The sequence below is a fragment of the Catharus ustulatus genome, chromosome 22 (assembly GCF_009819885.2).
Source record: "Catharus ustulatus isolate bCatUst1 chromosome 22, bCatUst1.pri.v2, whole genome shotgun sequence".
NCBI classification, from domain to species: Eukaryota; Metazoa; Chordata; class Aves; order Passeriformes; family Turdidae; genus Catharus; species Catharus ustulatus.
In genome coordinates this window covers 9,891,391-9,915,100 of record NC_046242.1, presented here as the reverse complement: position 1 = coordinate 9,915,100, position 23,710 = coordinate 9,891,391, and the positions used below count along the sequence as shown (strand labels likewise).

The 23,710-nt window shown below is 50.2% G+C and overlaps 1 protein-coding gene across 1 annotated transcript in view; it reads right to left on the bottom strand.

Moving 5' to 3' along the window:
- Window positions 1–23,710, bottom strand: part of GALNT17 (polypeptide N-acetylgalactosaminyltransferase 17) — a 204,963-nt gene that overhangs the window by 101,461 nt on the left and 79,792 nt on the right. The window contains exons 4-5 of the mRNA XM_033078255.1: window positions 16,505–16,679; window positions 14,774–14,971 (exon numbers count right to left, since the gene is read on the bottom strand). Of these exons, the coding sequence (XP_032934146.1) occupies window positions 14,774–14,971; window positions 16,505–16,679 (373 nt within the window). The remainder of the gene's footprint in view (window positions 1–14,773; window positions 14,972–16,504; window positions 16,680–23,710) is intronic.

The window sequence follows — 23,710 nt, the reverse complement described above, 5'->3', positions numbered from 1 at the left end:
TCCCTGGAAGTTGCCAGCTGCCTGGCAGTGATGGTCACTTTTCCTCCTGATGATGCTCTTGCTCCAAGACTCTTCAAAAGTGAGCTGGAGTCAGGTCTGAGAGTAAACAAAGTCAACCCAAGACCTGCAGTGGGCTGGAAATGCTCCTTCTCCTCACAAGGAGGGTAGGTAACTTGATGCTAATCTCTGCTCCAAGCAAGTGTAATCCTTCTGCATCCCAATAAATTGTGGCATCCACAAGTACAGCTCCAGCACATCAGTGCAGTGATGTGTGTGACCCAAAATAAGAACATGAGGACCAGGAGACTGCTCTCCAAAGCAGCTGGGTGTGCAGAGCTCTGCAATGCTTATTAGGTTTGTTTAAGTACCAAATTAAGCAAAGAGTGGGAGGAAAGACTGATGAAACCATAATCTGATCTCCTGCTCCAAGTTTAACCTTAGCTTGGCAGCTCTGTCTGCTTCTATGCTTATTTTTAATTTAGTAATGCTCTGATGATTTATTTCTATATTAAAGCCTATTTCACAAAAGCTGCAAAAGAAACGACCACAGGAGAAGCAAATTCTCCCTCACAGCTGAAACGAAACCACTTCTGCAGGCACACAGGAATTTGGGCTGATTTATGGCCAGCTTGGCCAAGGGAAGCACTGCTCCCTGGAAAGAAGCACTCAGACTACATTGTCTTCCCTGCTCAAATGGAACACGTGGTTCTGTTGTGAGCCCTGAGCACTGCTGGGGCTGCTCAGCTCCTTGGTTTGTGTCCCTGGAAATCCTGGACAGCACTGAGAGTCCCTTTGCATGGAAGGTGTGGAGGGACACCAGCCTGGTGCCACAGCCCACAGAAACTGCTAATCCTGTAGTATCCCCGTTCCCATGAATTCCTAAGTGATTTTTCCTGGAAATAACTGCAAGGCTCCATCCCAAATTAGATGGAACAATCCAGCAAAGCAGCCATCTGCCTCCCCCCTCTCCTCACTCCTGTTCCAAAAGGAACAGCAAGTTCTCCCCTCCTTCCTTCCCACTTTATTTTTAGAGCATCTTCAGCCAGAGCTCAGCTCCCCATCCTTAACACTGCATCTTATGTGCTTCTCTCTCCTTCCAAACACGTTTTCTTCCAGCAGGAATGTTCTAGTAGACACTAGACATTTGTTGACCATTGGACAGAAAGCTTTGCAACACAAAGAAAATATCTTGTGGATTAGACAGACCTAGATCCTGAAAATCACTCTGAGGAAGGAGAAAAAATATTCAGCAGACTTTGTCATCTAAAAAAACCCCAGATTTTTCATTTTGTTCCCTCTTAGAAAAGTGACAAAGCCATGATTGCCCACATACAAGTGCAGCTGCCTACGGACAGAGAGAAAATACAGAACCCAGAGCTCCTGGAGTTTGTTTATTTTCTGCTTTGGAGATGATACCCACACAGCTGTCAACTGAAGCAGAGAGATAAGCCTGAAGACAGGGCTGATACAGCTCCCAGAAATGTTCCCATCCCTTTCCTTTCCCAAGAAAGAGCAGGAAGTGCACTGAGACAGCCCAGTTCCCTGGGAGGAGAGGGACACACAGGGGAGCTGCTGAGGGGTTGGTGGGAGGACTGGAGCATCTCCCCATGGACACAGGCTAGGAAAGCTGGGGCTGGGCAGCCTGGGGAAGAGGAGGTTGTTGGAGACCTCCCAGCACCTCCCAGGACTGGGAGGAAGCCAGAGAGGGACCTTGCATCAGAACTGGAGGGACAGGACAAGGGGAATGGGTACAAACTGCCAGAGGAGAAATTTAGGTTAAAGATGGGGAATAAATCCTCCCCTGTGAGTAAGGTGAGGCCCTGGCACAGAGAAGCTGTGGCTGCCCCTGGATCCCTGGACATGTCCAAGGCCAGGCTGGACAGGGCTTGGAGCACCCTGGGACTGTGGAAGAACCAACAATTTGATCCCTCTGGGAAATGCCAACACATGCAGGGAAGAGCAGTTTTTAACACTCCCGTTTTCCTGCACCAACTACTCCAATCTGCCTTATTGTCCCTTCCAGCACACACAGCCCAACAGAGAACTTCTCAATTCCTCCAGACTTGGAGCAAAATACATCAAGCTGCATCCCCAAACTCTTTCTCAGTGCCAGCCTTTGCTTCTGCCTCTGTTTTGGCAGCAAATGTTCTTGACACATTTAATGGTACAACTGCAGTCCCACTCAGGACTGCCACAGTTTCAAAATCTGATGTGGCACCTTCCCTGGAGCCTGCAGTTCTCCAACTTTTTCGTTCTGCCTGCATGGAGTTTGTACCATGAGGAATTCACAATTCCTTGGCACCCTGCCTTAGCTGACTTCCCACACCTAAAGAAAAAGTTCTGTCATTGCAGTAGGAAAAAACAGAACTTTCCCCTAAAAAAGAAACCAGACCCAAGGGATCACATGGCCATTAAATCCCATTTGTGGAGAATCTGGGAAAGCTGTCAGCTGCTCTTTCCTCCCAGGGCCTGAAGGAGCAGCAGCATTAACCAGGGAGCCCAGGAAGGCAATCAGGGGTGCACATCTGGCTGGGATTGATGTTCTTGAACTGCCAGAACAGAGCAGGGACCAGTGGCTCTGCAGGCATCAATCCCTGCTCAGCAGAGGGAAGAGCTCGTTCCAAGCAGTCCCAGCAGTGACTTTGGGAAGGACTGACAGAGCAAACCTGAGCCTCCCTCCCTGCAGGCACTGAGGAATCTCTGGAGGCCACTCTGGATGCAGGGCCCATCCTGTGCCACCTTTTCCCAATCACCAAACCTTCCTCCTAAGCCCAGGTCTTCCATTCAGACCTGTTTGTTGCAGCTACAGAACTCTGAGGTCTTGTGGCAGCACGCAAAAACGCTGACAGATGTTCACCTGAATATTTCATGTCTTTTTCTTTTCCCCTCCCAAAGTACTTTTTCCTGAAGGGAAAGCACAGAGATGCAGAAAGGAGGGGGAAGGACACACCAGGCTGGTGTCCAGCAGGGAGCTGTGGGCTGTGCTGCGGTAATGCCCTGCCCAACCAGTACTAATGCCCAAACACCTGCAAGTTTAAAGCAGGCCTAAAGAAGGGAGGGGATGGGCTGCAGGGCTGCTCTCCCCCAGGCACATGAGCCCAGAGCAGACCAGCCCCCTCACACACACCCACTTTCCCTGTTCCCTGTGGCAGCCCATGTCCCCAGGCATTAATGGGAGCAAATCCAGCCCTGAGTCAGACCCAGCCCAGAACAGCCCAAGCCGAGTGCTCATTAGCAAGGATCTGCTCGTGTTGTGAGCAGCAGAGCAGTACAAGGCACCAGGGATGTGAGCACAGTGTTCATTAAGCACCACAGGACCTGCACAGGGCATGGAGCTGCCTCAGCTGTCACAGCACAGCCTCAGCCAGAGCTGCTCCAGCCTCCCTGGAACAGAATTCACTCTGCCCAGGTTCTCTCAGGACTGCCAGCACAGAGGGTTTCTCATTTGGAGAGCCCAGAAATCCTAATGAGCTCTGAGACACCCCCCAGCTCATGGTCCCTCCAGGTAGGGTTAAGTCCCCTGAGGCAAAGCTGAGGGGTCCATGTGGGGAGGGTGGGAGCAGGGATGATCCAGCACCTCACCAGGCCCTGCTGCTGCTCCCCTGTAAACTCCTACAAATGGGTTTCTGTGGCTAGGCAGCCCAGAGCCAGCCCCAGGTACATCATTGCCAGGCACTGACAGGATCTGGAGCCTCAAAAAACAATAACTAAAACATGTTCCTGAGTGACCTCACTTCCATATTGATGCCAAAAATCCCCTGGCAGCAGGGCAGTCCAGCATGCTCAAGCTGAGCTTTGCAGGAGCCCAGCAGGAACTGCCCCAAGGGCCAGTGTGGGTGCAGAAAGCAGCAAATCCCAACTTTGGAGTGGTTCATCCCCAGAGGTGAGGAGGGAAAAGGGTAGGTACACCCACAGGTGTCATAGAACCACAGAATGGTTTGGGTTGGTAGGAACCTGAAATATCATCTCATTTCAGACCCTGTCACTAGCCCAGGTGGCTCCAAGCCCCATCCAACCTGGCCAGGACAATTCCAGGGATCCAGGGGCAGCCACAGCTGCTCTGGGCACCCTGTGCCAGGGCCTGCCACCCTCACAGGGAACAATTCCTGCCCAATATCCCATCTAAAGCCATGCTCAGTTTAATGCCACCTTGTCCTGTCACTCCATGTCCTTGTCTCTCTCCAGCTCTCCCAGAGTTCCCTCAGGTCCTGGAAGGTCACACTGAGGTCATCCCAAAGCTTCTCCTCTCCAGCTGAACACTGCCAGCTCTCCCAGCCTTTCCTCCAGCAGAGCTGCTCCATCCCTCTGATCATCCTGGAGCCTCCTCTGGGCTCCTCCAGCAGCTCCAGGTGCTGCCTGTGCTGGGCCAGGGCTGGGGCAGCTCTGCAGGTGGGGTCTCAGGGACCATCAGGACCTTGCCTCCCCCAAATTCCCCATCTGCAGATTTCCAAAGCCATGCTGGAAAGCTGGGATGAGGAGAGGTGGCTGTGGCTGGCTGGGTTTGCTCACAGCCCTGGGCTCACACTCCATGAGCACCAGGACAGCATTCCAAGGTGGAACCTCAGGGTTCAGGTCAGACTCTCCAGGACAAAGCAGCAGCTCTGGGCTCTGGCAGGGAGGGAAAGGGAGTTTGTAAAACCCCTGTGCTCCAAGGCAAACCAGCTGGGAGCTCCCAGGGCATCCAGCACTGATTGCTGCAGCCCGTGAGGATGAGAGCAAGGATCCATTTTTCCTTTAATTCAATCTAGGCCTATTTATGCACCACTGACTGCAAAGGACAGTGAATTAAAGTGCACATAAAAGGAAATCATCGCCCTCAGCACTGGCTCTCAAACACTCTTTAAAGTCTGTTTGATGAAGAGCTGCTCTGCTGTGTCACCCAGCACCATGGGCTCGATTAGCACTTCTTTGTTTTCAGTCCCCACCTCCAAAGTCATTAAATACTTGCTTTCTAATGAAAATTGATTGGTTTTGGCCAATAAATCACTTAAAAGCCATCTGCCAATGAAAAAAAAATTCAAAGAGCCAAATTCTCCCAATTCCTCCTCGCATATTTTTCCCCTCTGCTTTGGATTTAGAGGGAAAATATGTTTGGATAATCCATCAACAGCAGCTTTCTCCAGGGAAGTGTGAACAGACCACAGAAAAGGCTCAGCTTGGCTTTGGCTTCCAAAATCACTTCATGGACCACTCGGAAACAATTCAGGCAGCAGGGTATGAGCTCTGAATATTGCTGCTGCCCCAGATTGTTTTGTTTTCATTAATAAGATTATTGCAGTGAAAACAGGCTCTCTGAACCTTAATTTTCGTAGCAATTGTTAAATAATTCAATACTCATCTTTTCTGTCTCTTTAATGCCTCTGAAAAATCAAAACCCTTCACAAATTAAAGGCCAAATCCTGTTTACTCTTTCCATTTCTAAAGCAACTCTGACATCAATAAAGGCTGTTTTTGTGACTTGGCCTCAGATTAAAGTTCTGTCAGTGCGAGTATTTTTTATTTTTTTCAACCAGGAGCATAATTTTTTTTTCTTTTTAATCAAAATAATTCTCTTATGCAAAGCTCTACAAATACAAAAGCAAACACTTCCAGTATGGCCAGCGTGGTTTTCTTCATAAAAATGGATTACATGAACATTTTCTACCAATAAACTACAGCTCCCTTCAGAAGGAAAATTTGCTCCCATGCCTGTAACTCTGTTCTGAAGGGATGAGCCAGAGGCTCAGTGTCCCAGCCCAGTTTTCAAAGCCCTTCAGAGAGAAGCTGGGCTTGATTGGTGCTTGAAGGAGGATTTTAACTTTAAGCAATAACACTTTTGATTTGGCCAAGAATGACGGTTTTGTAGAATCACTGAATATGCTGAGCTGGAAGGGACCCACAGGATCACTGATCCAACTCCTGGCCCTGCACAGACACCCAACAACCCCACCCCAACCCTTCACATCTCCCTGCCCCTCCTTTGGATGCTCTGCAGTAACTCTGGATCTGTCTTACACTGCCCCAAAGTGCCCCTGCTGCAGAGCAGAGTGGGACAATCCCACCCACAAAACCTTTAAAAAGTGTCCCATGGTTCCCAGAATGGTAATGACATTTGCACCATCATCACAAAGCAAAGAAAGACTGCCTCTATTTATTTTCATCCAGGAATCACTGGAACAGCCAAGCAACCCCCAGATTATTTTGCTGACTCCAGACAGCCCCTTCTGAGGCAAAGCAGGGAAATGTTTTGGTGACAAGTGCCACCACCCAAGGCTGGGCAGGGCTGAAGGCTCAGCACCCAAGGATGGATCTCCCCCATTCCAGGAAAAGCACAGCCTTCCCTGGGGCAGATATTTAACACTGAACCCCAATCCCAGCCCCAAATGTCCCACCAAAGAGGGCTCCAACTCTGCTTTTTCAAGGTCACTTGGCCAAAGCAGCCAGGCAGAGCCCCTGCAGGTCCCTCTGCTGTGTCCCTGTGACAACACCCTGGTGACTCTGGTGACAACTCTGCCCAACACTGGGAAGCTGCACAAACACAGATCCTCCACTCCAAAAGCTTTTCCCTAATTCACAGAAGAATCCCACAGCTTTGGGCCCTCTCCCAAACCCTGGGGCTTGGTGGGGACCTTGCCAGGTTTCAGCAAGGTTTGTATCTTCTGCCCTGGGTGCAGCCAGTCCCAAGGAGAGCCTTGCAAGAATACAGAGACCTGAAAGGAGAACCAGCACTGCCATCCATGGAGAGCTTGCTCATCCATGGGCTGCTGCCAGCGAGCTCCAGGTGCACAAACCTCAGGTGCACCCTCAGCAGAGGCTCTCCAGGCAGTGACATCAATCTGCTCATCTTGTAAAACTTGACACCATCACAAATTATTACACAGCCTTCTTTTACACTTGGCACTAAATTAGGTGACATTAAAAACCAGCAGATGAAGAATTCCTCATAAAGAGGCCCAACAGCAGCAACCTGAGCTCCAACATGTCCATGGCAGCTTTCTCACACCACAGGGAATCCCTGGGAAGTTTAAGAGCTTCAAATTAGCACACCAGGGAGTGAAAGTCACTTTGTGCAGCCAGTTGAGGATCACTCCTCCCAGAACCGTTAACATAAAAATCGAGAAAGTCAATTAAAATTTTTACTATGTGGCCTCAAATCATCCCCAAAAAACTCTCAGCACTAAAAGGAAAACCCAGACTGAGAACAGTGAAAAGGTTCTTGCTGGAGTACTTTAGAAGCTGATAAAGCACTTGATGGTTTTAATTTAATCTAGAGCTGTATGACAAAGTTACTGAGGTCATGATTCTGACCTAAATCTTCCCTCTCTAACACTCTGAGTTCAAACAAGACTGACACTAATTAAACAAAAAAAATCCCTCAATTTTTTCTCTACAAGGCCAGGTTGGACACAGCTTGGAGCAGCCTGGGATAGTGGAAGCTGTCCATGGCAGGGGGTGGAATGAGATGAGCTTTAAGGTCCCTTCCAACCCAAAATATTCTGCAATTCTTGTGTTGTTTTTAAGTTTTCAGAAACCTTCATTATCCATGCCAGCCAGGAGGGATCAGGAAGGGTGGGGATGTGCTACAGGAACGCCTTGTCCCAGGCCTGGAGATCCTCTTCCATTATTTTATGGCAGGAGAGGTTATTCCCAAGAGCTCTATTCCTCTGGCTGTTTGAGAGTTTGTCCCTTCCAATCCAAAACATCCTGTGATTCTGCAATCTTCTGTTATTTGTTTGTACGTTTTCAGAAACCTTCATTATCCATGCCAGCCAGGAGGGATCAAACCTTAGCTTTCAGCTTCACATCCCTGGAAGCACAAGTCTCCAGGAGCTAGGGATGGGTGGGTCAGATTTGGTGAAGCGTTTGCAGAACAAGATGTTTGCAGCAGCTCTTTCCAGAAGCACCAACCAAACCCAGCCTGGGGAAGAGCCACAAAATCCCAGAAGGATTTGAACTGGGAGGGACCTTAAAGCCCATCCTATTGCACCCCTGCCATGGACAGGAGCATCTTGTACAATCCCAGGGTGCTCCAGGCCCTGCCCAGCCTGGCCGTGGACAAATCCATGTTGTTCCCATGCCAGATCAAGATCTGTCCCAAAGGACTTTGGGGCTCCAGGGATTTTGCTGGAAATGAAGCTGAGTCCTGCCATGGAACTGCAGCCAGTGCAGGGATGGAGGAGAACCAGACTTTAAGAGAGATAAAAGTGTCTGGGTGTCCAACACAGAGCTTTGGTCTCCTGGACCTGCTCAAGAAGAGCAGCTCCAGAGCCTGGAGAGGATCACCAGTGCCAGCATTTTATCTTCCTGTTTCATTTAAATTTTATCTCTTTAAGTTTTATATGTAGCTATTGAAAAGCTCCATGAGCCTTCTGCAGCTGTTGGGACATTTCCTCCCATCCCATCCCATCCCATCCCATCCCATCCCATCCCATCCCATCCCATCCCTTTAAGCAAACACCTGACACCAGCATCTTCTCACACGTTCCAGGTGAGGCTTCCAAAAACAAATTCTCATTTCACCACCCCACATTTGGCTCCTATAGAAATCTTCCCCTCAACTTCCAAATGCCAGAAGAGTGAGAATATTTTTAAACCACCTTCACACAGAATCAGGAAGCTTCCTGCAGTTTGGAGATGTTAAAGCCAGAAAGAACCCATTTTAAAATACTCAGCATTTTTTACAAATACCTCAAGATTTTTTTTTAAAACAAACCAACAGAAACCCGGGAAATATCCTGAAAATTCTGCCTTTTCCTCACACTTGTGTCCAACAGTTTGCACCATCCCTGAGGTGGAATTATTTATAAGAGTTTAAGCAAACCTCTCTAAATCTGTTATTGAGGGTGTGATGCACACCTTGCTAACCTGCAAGGGTGGGGATGTGCTACAGGAATGCCTTGTCCCAGGCCTGGAGATCCTCTTCCATTATTTTATGGCAGGAGAGGTTATTCCCAAGAGCTCTATTCCTCTGGCTATTTCAGAGTTTATGCAAACCTCTGTGCACAGAAGTTTCAGGCTGTTACAGTGGACTGAATGAAGTCTTAGAGGTTGGACTAAAAGAAGAAAGAAACTACATTTATTTAATTAAAATAAGGAAAGCATTGAGTCTTTGGGCTTTTAGATACCATCATGGGATAATGGCTGCAAGAAGCCCCACAGAAGAATCAATACTTAGTGGTCTCTGGAATGAATAAATAAATATAAAATTGATCCCACCACAAATCCCTAATGTCCTACCCCAAATGAAAGCCCAGCACCAGAGAGGGACAGCTCAGCACCACCTGAGCTCTGTGACTGAGGAACACTTGAATTAAACACAAATATCTTGTTAAGCAGCAGAACCTTCACTCCTGGGCCACATTCAATAACCTAAGACCCCTCTGTTTCTCCCCTCTTGACCCCTGCATCATTGCCCCACCTGGGATGAAGTTTGCTCTTTCCTAGGTACACTGCAAGAGCAGAGTCATTAACATTTGTGAGGTTGAGCAGGTAATTGGGTGGGTTAATTAACATTATTTTCATCTTTATAAAAAACCCAAATCTATCAACCCTTCTATTCTTTCACAATCCATAACTCTCAAACCTCGTTTCCTCCTCACAATGATCTTAATTCCAATTAAATGAGCTTTTGTCTTCCAGCACCAGTAGAGATGAAGTGCCACATAAAACATCTTGCAGTGTAGCCCTGTCCAAAGTCCAGTTTAACCTAAAAGCTGGCTCCCAGCTGCTTGGCAGGCTTGGAAAGAGGCTTCTTGTCATCTCTGGAGCCACCTGAGGCTTCTCCAGCCCAGCACCTTCTGGGGGTTGCTCACTAAGGGACTCCCTCAGCCTCTGCCTCCACTGCTCTGCACAGCCACGTGTGGAAAATGCAACGAGAAAGTCAGGAAATTCATGATATTATAAATAATCCAATCTATCCAAGGTGGTGGTGCAGTCACCACCCCTGAACTGTTCAAAAAAAAGGAGCAGATGTGGCATGTCACAAAGTGGTTTGCTGGGCATGGGGGCACCTGGTCAGGGGCTGGACTTGAGGGTCTGGGAGAGCTCTTCCACCCTCAGTGCTCTGTGATTTCAGTGACAGCAGGAGCCAGGCACCAAAGCTCCAGGTTCACAACTCCTGCCAGCAGAAAAGTGTGTCCAGCCCCATGTCCATGCTCAGGTGAGTGTCCCTCAGCCCTAGGGCTGCTCAGTATTCACTCACAGGCTCCTGGATGAGACCCAGGGGCAGGAGAACATTTCATTGCATTCCTGGACCACACCCCTGGAGCCATCAGCACCTCACACAGATCCTGGGGCTGTCCCTGAAGCACCATCAGCACATGGAACCATCAATCTCCCAGATTTCAGCAGCTTTTTAACCAAAGCTGAGGTGACACACCCAAACCAGGCAGGAGGAGCTGCTGGCTCTGGGGTTCACAGCAGCCTCAGCCCTCAATGAACCTCAAAACAGCTCCTGTTCTGTCCTTGGGAGATGAAACATCCCTGAAGATTCTAAAAACCTGGATCCCACTGTGGGATACCCCAAGACAGCATCAATCTGCTGTTTCACTGCATCTCCAAAGACCTCACTTGGATTTCCCACAGGACTCTGAAAGCATCAGCTTTCTTCCATTTTTCATGGACTCACAGCAAACTCTGATCAATTCCTCTCATTAATAACTGGATAAATCCTGGCTATGTCTGCACAGCAAAGCCCATCCAGGCATGGACTGCAGCACAGATCCCCTCCTAACACACCTCAGCACCAGGAAATCCCACCAGCTCTGCAGGAGCTCACTCTGGTGGGGATCAAGACCTCTGTGATGACCATTTTATATGTCATTTTCTGTCTGCCTCTTCTGGGAGAGCTAATTCAGACATGATCCATTACCCTGCAATCACAATTTTATCTCCTGCACAGAGGTAGGCATGGAAAGCCTGGCTGTGAAACCAGGCCCAGCTAGTGCTGAGATTGGGGGGATCTTTGGTGCATCAGCATTTTCAATATTAAGGTGACAAAAATACAACAGCAGATGTATTGCAGACCCCAGGTATTACAGCAGCATTGCTCCAGGGATTAAGGGAGGCTATTTCCTGTAGGATATAACTGGATAAAGCAGGAGCCTGGAGCCAGTTTGAGACTGGGCCATATTTCAAATGAATTTAATCTCAGAGAGGCCATCAGCTCTCTGCTTGGATAATCATATCTGGGAATTAGCCATGAGAGAATATTGCCCCAAAACATTCCCATATTCTGTCTCCAGTCCCCACTGAATGTATTTGGTCACTTGTGGGCTCACAGGGCTGGAACAGCTCTGGTGGGCAGGGAATTCCTCCTGGGGCTACCACAGTCCTCATGCACCAAGAATAAACCCAAAAATAGGGAATAAACTGCTTTACTTCACTCCCACCTTTTTATCCTAAAATATCACTTAAAAACTAATGTACCTCTGTATGCTATAATTTCCAAATTTCCTCTAATCCCATGCATAATTACATGGAGCACTGCACTGCTATCCCTTCCATGCAAACATTGCTACAAAGTGCAGGATTTTCAGAGCATTATGTGACAAAGAAATAACTGCAGTCATTATTTCTGGTCTGTGTGTGGGTACACAGTGGGACAGCACGTGTCATTAGCTTCCTGTTGGGGACACTGCCCATTTATCTTCCTCCTAATCCTCCCCCAGTGCTGCTAACACTGTTATTTCAGTAGTTTAATATTGAACATGGCTGGGAGGTTCCTGGGTCTCAGGGCTGTCTCCTTCCCCCCTGGCTCCCTCAAACCCCCAGGGCCTCAGCAGCAGAATCCACATTTCAGATGCCTTTAACAAAAGCCAGGTGTTTCCAGAACCCTGCTCTGATCTCTTTTTCATGTTCCTTCCACTCAGCAGTGCTCAGAGCTCAGCAGGCAGATCCCTGGGATTCCCTGGCTGTGGATGCCATGGGGATAATGGGGCATCCCCTGCTCCAGGGCTGTCTCCAGAAGGGATGTAAGGGGTGCACAAAGGTTGTAGGAAGCCCAGATAAAAACCTCTCCCAGCTCCTCCTGCCAGTAACTGCAATCAGCTGAAATTCAGTGTGATGCTCAATGTCCTGCCCAGATTTCAGCACCATCCCTACATTTTTTTTAAGACAGAACAAACTAACAGGACCTGCTGGCCAGCAGGAGCCAACACTTCACTTCTACAGCTGCAGATCAGCAGCACATCCACCCCAGGCAGCCTCTGGTTCTCAGCACCAAAGCAAGGAAAAGAAATGCTGAGATGTGGAGCTGTGTGGAAGTGCCCATTCCCTCTGAGCCATTTACTCCTGCCTCACTGGGAACCCCTAAACTGGTTCATACTGGGGAGCCTTGGGAAAGACATCCCAAAGAACCAAGATCCCCCAGGTGTAAGTCCTGACCTCCCCACTCCATCTCTTCATGACCACCCAACCCTCCAGCTCCCCACAGTTTTCTCAGCTCAGAAACTCCTCAGCTCACCACTCTCTGCCTTCTCATCTCCCCTCACATCAAACACCTCCCAAAAACCATCCAAACCTCCCCTCCCCTGCCATCAAACACCTTCCCCAAACCAAAGCTGGCTCTCCTCCTGTGGCTCTGCCCAACTTGTCCTTAACCACTCCCTAAGGGCACTGGCACAAACTCAAACCTCATTCTGTGAGCACAGCAGAGCAGAAGGTGTTGCCAAATCTTTAAATGTCATATTGGGGGGTTCAGTTTCCTCAGTCACCTCAAGTGACAGGTTTTGAAGCCCAGCAAACTCCCAGAGTGGTGTCACAATCACAGGGGACACAACCTGTGCCAAAGCTTTCCTGTACCTCCCAACTGCACCACTTTAGTTTAATAACAGTTTGTTCTTTCTTGACTTTTATATTTACTGACTGAGAAAGGTTTATCCCAGCAGTGTTGATCCACTTTTATCACCCTCCAGAGGCTCCAGCAGGAGCTGCCAGCACCACACTGCTCACACCCCACCTGTAAGGGCTTCTGGATTCCTCAGCTTTGCCTTCTGCATGGCCCAGCCTCCTTTAACAAGTCCAGCAGCCTGAATTTGGTTAAAATAACTGTTTATTTGTCAAAGCCCTGACTCCTGTCCAGAATAAACTGACTCCAAACTAAACTAATTCCTCCACTGAGGGCTGAATGTGCTGCCTGGGACAAGGGAGCCAAAGGAATAACAAGAAGTCTCTGTGTGAATGGGAATAGACCTAATTTCAGCTTGCAGGGATTATGTCAGTGAGCAAAGCAGAGCTGTGTGGGTTCAGGATTCCCAGCAGGCAGGGATGTGCACACATGCAGCTCTTCTGTGCCTGAGGACAAGGCTTCTCCAGACAAAGCACCAGGATCCAGGTGGATCTGACCCACCTGGCCAGACACCACTCCTGACCAGAGCAGCACTGGTGATATTTGTGGGCTGTGAAGGGAAAACCTCTGAGCTGGGCACACAGAGCAGCCCCAGCTCTCACCCACAGCCAGCCCCTCCTTCCCCTCCTGCTCTTGTTTTGGGCTCATCCCACCCCTGAAGCCTGGCAGGGCTGGAGCACATTTCAGAGTTGTCAGCCCTTCAGCTGGAGTGTTACAACAGCCTGAGACACATTTTCCAAAGCTTGCCCTGGGAGGAGAGGGACTTTTCATTCAGGAAAACACAGTGTTGTGTTTCATGGAGCCACACTCAATCCATCACATGGGAATAATATCCTCATTCCTCATGGTTTGCACAAACTGAACACTGGAATTGAGGCAAAGCCACTTTGCCACCTGCATTTCAACACAAGCCTGGACAAATCTGCACAGCTCCTGTCCAACACCCTTTTCCAAATCCCTGCACCCTCCCAAACCTCCCTGGCTCATGTTCCAGAGCTGGTGAGGGTTATGACATTGTCCCTACCTCTCCAAGGTGGCTTTGTCACTTCATCTTCCTGCATTTTCATAGAACTATGGAATGGCTTGAGTTGGAAGGGACCTTAAAGCCCATCCAGTGCCACCCCTGCCATGGGCAGGGACACCTCCCACTGTCCCAGGCTGCTCCAGCCCCAGTGTCCAACCTGGCCTTGGGCAGTGCCAGGGATCCAGGGGCAGCCACAGCTGTGCCAGGGCCTGCCACCCTCACAGGGAACGATTCCTGCCCAATATCCCACCCAGCCCTGCTCTGTCTGAAGCCATTCCCCTCTCCCCTGTCACTGCAGGGTGCTGTGGGTCCCTCTCCAGCTGCCCCACAGGTTCCCTCAGCAGCTGGATGAGTCCCCGCCCTGGTGCTTGTCACTGTGTGTCCCCAGCCACAGTCACTGTGTCCCCAGCCACGGTCACTGTGTCCCAGCCCTGGTCACTGTGTGTCCCCAGCCACAGTCACTGTGTCCCCAGCCACGGTCACTGTGTCCCAGCCCTGGTCACTGTGTGTCCCCAGCCACAGTCACTGTGTCCCCAGCCACGGTCACTGTGTCCTCAGCCACGGTCACTGTGTCCCAGCCCTGGCCACTGTGTGTCCCCAGCCCCAGTCACTGTGTGTCCCCAGCCCTGTCACTGTGTCCCAGCCCCTGTCACTGTGTGTCCCCAGCCCTGTCACTGTGTCCCAGCCCCTGTCACTGTGTGTCCCAGCCCTGTCACTGTGTCCCAGCCCCTGTCACTGTGTGTCCCAGCCATGGTCACTGTGTCCCAGCCCTGTCACTGTGTCCCCAGCCCCTGTCACTGTGTGTCCCCAGCCCTGTCACTGTGTCCCCAGCCCCTGTCACTGTGTGTCCCAGCCCTGTCACTGTGTCCCCAGCCCCAGTCACTGTGTCCCAGCCCTGTCACTGTGTCCCAGCCTGGCCATACCTGATGGGCAGGGAGGGGTCCCCAGCGTCCCACCAGTCCTTGGGGGGGCTGATGTACATGCACCACAGCTCCCAGCTGTAGCCGTGGGCCGAGTTCTCGTAGCGCTGCACCTCGAAGTTGTCCTGCTTGATGTTGTCGATGGAGGGCAGGATCACCCTCTTCCTGTTCTCCTGGATCCGGGAGAGCACCGGCTCCGCCCTGGGGGAAAGCACAGCCAGGCAGGGTCACTTCACTGCAGCTCCCATCCCATTGCTCCCCGGTGTCCCATCCATCCCTGCCCCCGGCAGTGGAAGCCATTCCTTGTGTCCCGTCCCTCCATCCCTTGTCTGAAGTCCCCCTTCAGCTTTCTCGGGGGCTCCCTTTGGTACTGGAATCCACTCAGAGCCTTCTCCTCTCCAGCTGAACAACTCCAACTCTCTCAGCCTGTCCTCACAGCACAGCTGCCCCAACCCTTCGTGTTCCTCCTCTGGACCCACTCCAGCACGTCTATGTCCTTCTTGTGTTGGCTAAAACCTGCTCCACAGGCTGGAAGGTCTGACTGGAAACCTTCCCTTCTGTAAAGCAAGGCCAGGAAGGGCATGCTTGGTTCAAACCATTCTTGGACTAGCCCAGACTTCCCCCAGATCCTGACACAGGATACATTCTTGAAATCAGGACTGTTTGAAAGGTCTTTTTTTCCCTTGGGATGCAGTTTGATGACTCTGTAGGTAAAAAACTAATCAGTGGGACATGTTCAGAGCATGGAGTGTACTCAGCCTCACCTCTGCAGCTCTAGAGCCACCGAGTGCCCCAGGGTCAGTCTGCCCACACCAGGGGGGATTTGGGGGAACTGGTACTGCCAGTGCCCCCAGTAACAGCAGCAGGTGGGAAAGAGGGAGAGTCAAGCCCACACTGTAGAAATGTCTCCTCTCCATCCCTAAAAAAAAGCTTCTAGAGCTCAGTCAACGGGAGCACCTCAGTGAATCAGGTGTGAGGATTTAGTGACCAGAGAGGGGAATGTTCAGCTGGGAATACAGACCCCAACATTACAAATAGCTCCTAAAATATCCCCTTCAGCTGCATTAAAAATTCAGCTGTCATTGAAAAGGATTCAATAGCTGTGAAGAACTCTGCCTTTAACAGCTGCAAATTGGGCTTTTTTGGTGGTTGTTACTGTGTTCAAATTCAACACAAGTTTAGCTTCCTCCACCTCCACTTTTCTAAACATGGACCATTTACTTTTTACACTTGATTAAAGGAACACAAAAATCCCTTTCAGGCTCCTGTCATGACATAGATTCAAATTTAAGCCACTTGAGCTCAAATGTTTTGAATTTCTCTGAAAAAAAAAATCCTCATTAAACACCTTTAGCTGCTTCTGCACCTCTGCTCTTATTCCCAGCAGCAAACAAATGAATGCAAAACATCTTCCCCTCTGGGATCCAGCAAAGGGCACAGAAGTGGGAAACACTTTCTCCTTCATTCCCTTGCTGCCTGGGCTTTTTTTAAACTTGCAGGAATTACTTAAGGCTAAGGGAATGAGAAATCATCCTGAAAAATATAAACAGGGAAGGAACAGAGAAGGATTACAAGGAACAAGGGCAAGGAAAAGTTTTCCTTGTCTGTCCCCATCACGCCATTCAATGCAGAAGGAATCCTGGAGAAGGATTAACAGGACAGAGGATTTGTGTGTCATTCTGTAGGGACACATTCCCCTGGTCAATGCCCCTCTGACCAAGCCCCTGCACCTACCAGCCAGCAGTGAACTCCACGTGGGCATCAAAGAATCCGGTGACCTGGCCCGTGGCAGCTTTCCAGCCCTCGATGCGGGCCCGGATCAGCCCTTCCCTCTTCTGGTTCCTCACCACCTTCACCAGCCCCGGGTAGCGCTTGTTCACATACTCCTCCAGCGGTGCCTTCAGCTCCTCTGGGGACAAGGACACAGCCGTGGGACAGGGACACAGCCGTGGGACAGGGACAGAGCCGTGGGACAGGGACAGAGCCGTGGGACAGGGACACAGCCGTGGGACAGAGACACAGCTGCCCCCGACACAAACCCACCCTGGGCAGGGACTGGAGCAGGATCATTGGGGCCAACAGCCCTGCACCCAGGGGGGACCCTCCATGACAAGCAGCAGGGCAGGGACACCCCAGGGACACAATCACCTGGGTCCGGCCATGGACTGAGCACACCCCACACAGAGAGGTTCAGGGTGGCCCAGGACGCTGCTGCTGGGCCAGTGAGGAGCCCACAGGCCACCTCAGAGGCCATGGGCAGGGAGGGGAGCTTACACTCCTCTGCACTAAAGGAAATGGAACTGAAGCACAAAGACAGATATCACTCATGAACAGCAAACAGCACTCTGAACTCCTGATGGAGGTGAGAGTGAATGCACTGCTAGAAATGCTGCAAAACCCACCCAAAGTGACTCAATCTACATCAAAACCATGTCTGAGCTTCACTACCCTCTTCATTCAGCCTCACCACTACAGCCTTGGCACATGCTGTTTGTTTTGCCACCAGAAAAGTTGAAATTCCCCTTGCTTTTATGAGGGGATGAAAGGGATTCTGGCTTTGTTCAGAAGATCCTCCCATCACGTATCTTGTGTTCACTGCAGCTCATTTCCCTCTGCTGCCCAGGCCTGTGTGTGCAGTGCCTGAGACCTTCAGGGACCTGCAGCCCTCAGCCACCACCAGCACAGAAATCCTCCAGAGTACAAGATTTCAGCATAAAAGACACAGAGGGCTTTGAAGGTAGGAGCAGATGGAAGGTTACAACAAAGGATAAACATGAGTGTGTTCTTCCAGTCCTTTGGAAAAGTGCCAGTTCTCTGCCAGAGAAACCTTGGTCCTTTCAGTGCCTGTTGCACCAGGTCAATGCACAAAGGTCTGCTGGAGAGAGGAGCTCTAAAAGCTCAGCAAAGCCACTGGGCACCAATACGAACTCTCAACACCATGAAAGCAGTTCCTCAGAGTATCTTTCATCCCTATGAGGCTTCAGACAGCAGAAAATTAAGATATGATCCATGACCTCAAATTGTAGTCTACTACCCTTTACTGCACTCTTTCTCTCTCCAGGACAGAAAATAAAGAGGGGAAAAAAAGGTCACCATTAATCATCCATATGATCAAATCCTCGAGACACACGAGCACACATGGGGTCCCACATGAAGGAAACACACAATGGAGAGCAAAGGAGTAAACAGCAAGTCTCATCTGCTTTGAAATCTTCAAAGGAAAAGGATTATCTGTTCCCTTCCCTGCCACGCCTCCTCCCAGGCACAGCAAATGTGCTTTCTCCACACTGCCTTTCTGGGATGCTTCCCCTCACATCTCCATTTCCCCAAAGTTCTCCTTTCTCTTTTATGCTGAAGTGGGAATAAAAAGAATAAAGCAAATGAGCCCCTTCCTCAATTCAAAGCATCTGCATCACACACATCCATAACTCAGCAACTTCCATTTCATGCTGAGCCACTCAGAGCAAAACCAGGATTTTATGGAGACAACAACTCTCCCAAATGGTTTTAAGGAGACAAAGACACCAATTTTTTTGACAGATGAAGCCCCATAAGCACAGCACTTGGCATCTCACGTGGCTTTGGCAGCAGGTAAGTCATTCATGCAGCAGACCACTGCACCACAGAGTGATTAAAACAACTTTCACATTGGAGATGGAATCTCAGCAGAAGGAAAACGTGAGAACTCCCCTGGGGAATTGTCTGAGCAACTCAAAGCAGAGCAAAGCTCCAGTGAAACAGAGGAGCTGAAATGTCCCAGCTGACAGCGGCACAGGGCCAGCCCTGAGATAGCTCTGTGCCCACCCTGCTGTGTGACAGCAGCTCCTCAGAATGTCCCCAGGCAGCCACAGCCACTCCTGTCCTGAGCCCTGGGTGCCACAGGGGCACAGTGACCCTCTGGGAGCACGGGGCCAGAGCAGCACCTGTGGAATGGCACCAGGGGGTGTGGAAGGTGCCAGGGCTGGCACCACTCTGGCCATGGTCACTGCAGAGCAGGGCCCTGTCCTGCCCACAGCAGGGGACACAGGTGTCCCCAAGGGGCTGCTGCCCACTGCAGCAACACTCCAGAGACACAAGCACTGACCAGCAGTGGGAAATGCAGTTCCAGGCCCTCTCTGCACTAAAGGATTCCTGCACAGCCTCACACAGATTTCCAGGTTTGCTCCCCACCCCTGCTCCATTCTGGCTCAGCCCACAGCACACGATTTTTGGGGACAACTGACATTCCTTCCATGCCTGAGCAGCCCTAATGGAGAGGATGGCACGGAGCTGGGCCAGCCTTACCCTTCTGAGCTGTCCTGCAGCTCTGGGAGAAGAGAGCACAGAGCACAGCACTGCTGTGATACCGTGAGACACATTCCTGGCACTCAGAAGGGGTGGGCTTTGTATTTCATTTCCCAGAGCATCCAGAAGCACATGAGTGGAAAATCCAGTGTTGGGTAACAAAAGTGAAAGGCCAGTTTCCAGGAACCCCAGAATGGTTTGGGATAAAGCTCATCTCATTCCACCCCTTGCCATGAGCAGGGACACCCTCCATAATCCAGGGTGCTCCAAGCCCTGTCCAACCTGGCCTTGGACAACTAAATGCTCTAAAAAACTCCTATTCAAGAATCCTGAGAACCCTGCCCAGGTTCCCCCCTTGTCAATGAGCAGGGCTGATGTGGCTGTGTGGAAAAGCATCAGTGGGAACCCCAGTGTCTGCACAGCTGCACTGGCACAGCTCCTCTGCTCCTGGGGATGCTGATCCTGTGGGACCAGATCTGCTCAAACCTCTGGAAACCATCACTGACTCACAAATCTCATCCCAGTGCACTCAGGTGAAGTTATCCCTGATTTTACCCACGTTTCCCTCAGTCAGCAGTCGTTGAGTGCCCTGCACTGTTGAGCAGCCAGCTCCAGCCTCAGGACTGCAGAGCTGCTGCTGACCTTGAAGCTGTTCACCTGTCCTGCCAGCCCAGGAAATGTTTCCTCCCCAGCTGAGGCACCTTCACAGAAGGTCCCAGCTCCACCTGCAAGGTTGGGAGGCCTGGAATAGAATGGCAGGGATTTGTGACTCACACTGAGGGACAGCAGCACAGAGCAGCTGTCACACAGAGGGGCAGCCTGGCCCTTGGATCTGTTCCACACACACTACAGCAGGACAAATCATCTCCAGCTCAGGGAACTCACTGCCATTCCCAGCTCTGCCTGGCACAGGGCTGGCAGTGAGAACACCCACGAGATCCTGAGCCAGGATAGCCAGCCTGGTGCTCAGAAACTGGGACTCCAGATGTACAGGAGGTCAGGAGCCAGGATGGGAGCAGAGCAGGGGCCCCAGCTCCCCACATCCTCCCCACCCAGAGGAGCATTCCTTCAGGCCTGCACCCCTGAGGACTCCAGTGGTGGATCCACCACTGCACAACCAGAAATTCACTGCAATCCAACACTGCCTGGAGCCTGGAGACTCCTTTCTCTCCTGCACCCCATGGATCTTCTCCCACACACACTCGAGCCAGCTGGAGCCTCCCTCAGAGCACACCCCCAGCACCCCTGTTCATTCAGGATGCACTCTGGGAGGGTTTAATCTCTCCTGTTTCATGAGCTGCTTCCTGGCGAGATTTGCAGAGATAAATGCTCCTGAAAATGCCAAAAGGTTCGATTTCAATGCTGCCTTTTGTTCTCCATCTGTCCCTATTGATCTTTCCTGAAGGGCAAGTCCAAGGAACTTGAATGCAATGGACCTGTTGCTCCATTAAAAACCCCAGCTGCAATGACTTATGTTATTTATTACAAATTATTTTGTCACCTACACGAGCTAGGAAATGGGACTGCCAGGGAAATGGAACCACCTGCACAGACATCAGCCCAAGTGCAAGCACAGAAACATCCACTGCTCCATCCCCACCCCAAATCCTGCCCAAACCTCTCCACATCCTGTGGTAGCCCCCAGAACTAAAGGTAGGAACTGGCTGTAGCCCCACAGAGAAAGGAAAAAAGACCAGCAGCACCAGAGAAGCTCAAGGAATTACCAAGAGCAGCACTGGCCAGTGGTCCTTGGGAGAGGACCACACCTCCTCCACACCCCTAAGGAAAACATCCCTGTGTGTGCCAGGCTCAGCTGGGTGGGAAAAGCCCACAGAGGCCAAGGTGTTATGAGAAACACTGGAGGGGTCAGGGCTGGCAGTGCTCCAGTGCCATGGAAGACCCCAGCCACCCCTGTCCCACATCCTCACCTGCCTGAAACTCCAAAGCCATCAGGCCTGAGTTTCTGCAAGAAACCATTAAAACAGCTCCTTCAACAGGCAATAAATAAATCTGAACATTTTTCAGGGAGATTCAGAGCCAGGGGAGTCTCTGAAGCTTTTTACCTGCAGCTGGACAAGAGGAAACTGTGACATGGGGAGTAGGGGGATGAATCAGTTCTCACAGAGAGCTGGTCCCAGTCAGGGCATGCAGCTCAAGCCTCTGGTCATTCGGTTCAGCAAAAGAGAATCACAGAACACCCTGAGTTGCAAGTGTCAGGAAAATTAATCCACAAATACCAGAGGTTTATGTCCATAAAGGAGACAGAGGAATCCTTTTATTTTATTCGAATAAAGAGGCCATGGGGCATTCCCCTGGGATCTCTCAGATTTTTGGAGGATACAACCTCCCTTTTTATCCTGATTTCCCAATCACATTTCCCTCTCTCTTTCCCCACTTGCTGAGGTACTTGAGAGGTACAGACTTCCGAGAACACCTGAGATTCCCCTCTAGTGTATAACTCTCCCTTTTAATTTTTAATTCTTGGTTTCCCCCATTGCTTCTTTCATCTTTCAATACCCAATTTCATTTATCAGCAAACCTACAGTTTGCTTGTAAAGGCAAATATCTTTTTCCACTCATCAATCAGTGGAATCCTTCCCACTGTTTCTTTTATCTCTCAGTGCTGGTTTTATCTACCAGCAGACCCACAGCTTGTTTGTAAAGACAAATCCCTCATTCCTCTCAGAAGGGACCCACAAGGATCCTGGCTCCCAACTCCTGTCCTGCACAGACACCCCGAGCTCACCCTGTGCTGCTCTTCTGCGCAGAGCCTCGGAGCTGAGCACCAGTGGGACAGCCCAGCTCCAGTGAAACACCCATCCATCCTCAGGCTGCAATATCCAGCTCTGGGAAAGGCTGGGATGTGACTCAGCTCCTTGCAATTCCCCGCTGAGCACAAACACCCAGACAGCTCCCGGGAGAGCGAGGCACGGGCGCTGCTGCTGCTGGAATGAGCAAAACAAGCAGGGCATCCCTCGAGTCCCACGAATTCGCAACGCCGAGGCCAATTACAACCCTGAGCATGTCTCCCTTGGTGCAGCCAGCTCCTTTATGCAGCCTTTTATCCAAACGGTTTCCTTTATTCCGAGAGGTTTGCTTTTCAAAGAGATGTTATCCCAGATTAAAAACGCTAAAACACACAACAACAACTAAAAAAAAAAAAAAAAAAAAAAAAAAAAAAAAAAAAAAAGCAGGTGATGATTAAGCAACAGGCTCAGACAAAGTGTGCAGCTGAGATAACACAGCGTCTCAGGGGCACGTGGCTGCATCCTCCAGCAGCCTGGGAACCTCGTTATCACTCCCAAACACAACCTGCACACTGCATTTGGAATTACAGCCCTGCAACAAGCACAAACAAAAGCAGCCTCCAAAAGAGTCTTTATGAAGTGTAATGTGCAGCTCAAGGGAGAGGGGGTTCAAACTACAACTCCCCAAGCTTTCTCCTTCAAGGAGGGATTTTTTTTTTGTTACAATACATTGGCATCTTTTATCTATTTACAGCTCAGACATAAAGCATCAGAATGCCGGTGTTCATTAACTTTAATCTCTCACGGCACACTTTTGTCTTGTGCCTTGCTGTTGTAGAACAAAGCTGAGAGTAGGGAGTGTCTAATGAGGCTTCAGCAGCTCTTTGTTCCTGCCTGAAAACCTCAAACCTCACACCAGCACCAGCTCTGCTGCTGGCTGTGTCACAGCTCTACCTGGAGGGCACAGAGCCAGCTGGGCAGGGCAGGTGGCTCTTGTATCTACCCCTGGGGCTAATCTTAAAACTTGAATTGAAAATCTCTGTTAATATTTGGTGCTTTGTTCTTCAGTTACCCAGATTTGCTGTGGTTCCTCTTCCCCCTGACAAAACCCACACAAACCCCAGCCAGGGACTGTCCTGAGCCTTCAGCACCTTCCCCAAAGCTGCTCCTGGTAAGCCAGGGGACAGCACAGCTCTGGGCTCAAGCACTGCTCCCTGGAGTCAGCCTTCTGTCAGGTGACACAGCTGAGCCCCAAAGGCTTTTCCTGGGCTACAGCCATATCCCCACAGAAATTGTCCCTCTCTCCCACACAGCTGCTCCCACAGAGGCTGAAGAAATTCCTTCTTGTTCAATCACAGCCTCCAAAGTCACACCCACACAGCCCCATCTTCTGCTCGATCCTCCAGGATTCATCTCTAAATCTGAGAGCTCATGAGGAACTATTTTCCTGTAATTATTTTCCTGTAGAAGCCAAATCTATTTATTATGATGACTTTGTTTGTAATATCCAAAGCATCAACTCTGCAATGTTGCTATTGCTGCTCAAGATTATTGCTTACCATTAGTGGGAACTCTGTGACAATGTTATTGCCATTAATAATTCCTGGCTGTCACTGCAGCTCCTCGAGGATGCTGAGAGGGAGCACATGGTCCCAGAGATATGTTCTGGCTTGTATCATTTCTTTTACATGAGAAAAGTAGATTATTACACGCTTGGGAGGAGCTCTTCATAAACATCTGCCAAGTTATCTCATTATCTTCCTTCAAATCTCTCCTTAAAAATCTCATTTGTTATGAGGCCTGCAAAGCTTCAGCAGCAGAACACTGGCATTATTAACTCACCTTCCCAGCTGATGGCACCTCAGTCCCCATCCCACTCTCCTTGTGTACCTCCATCCCAATGTTTCTG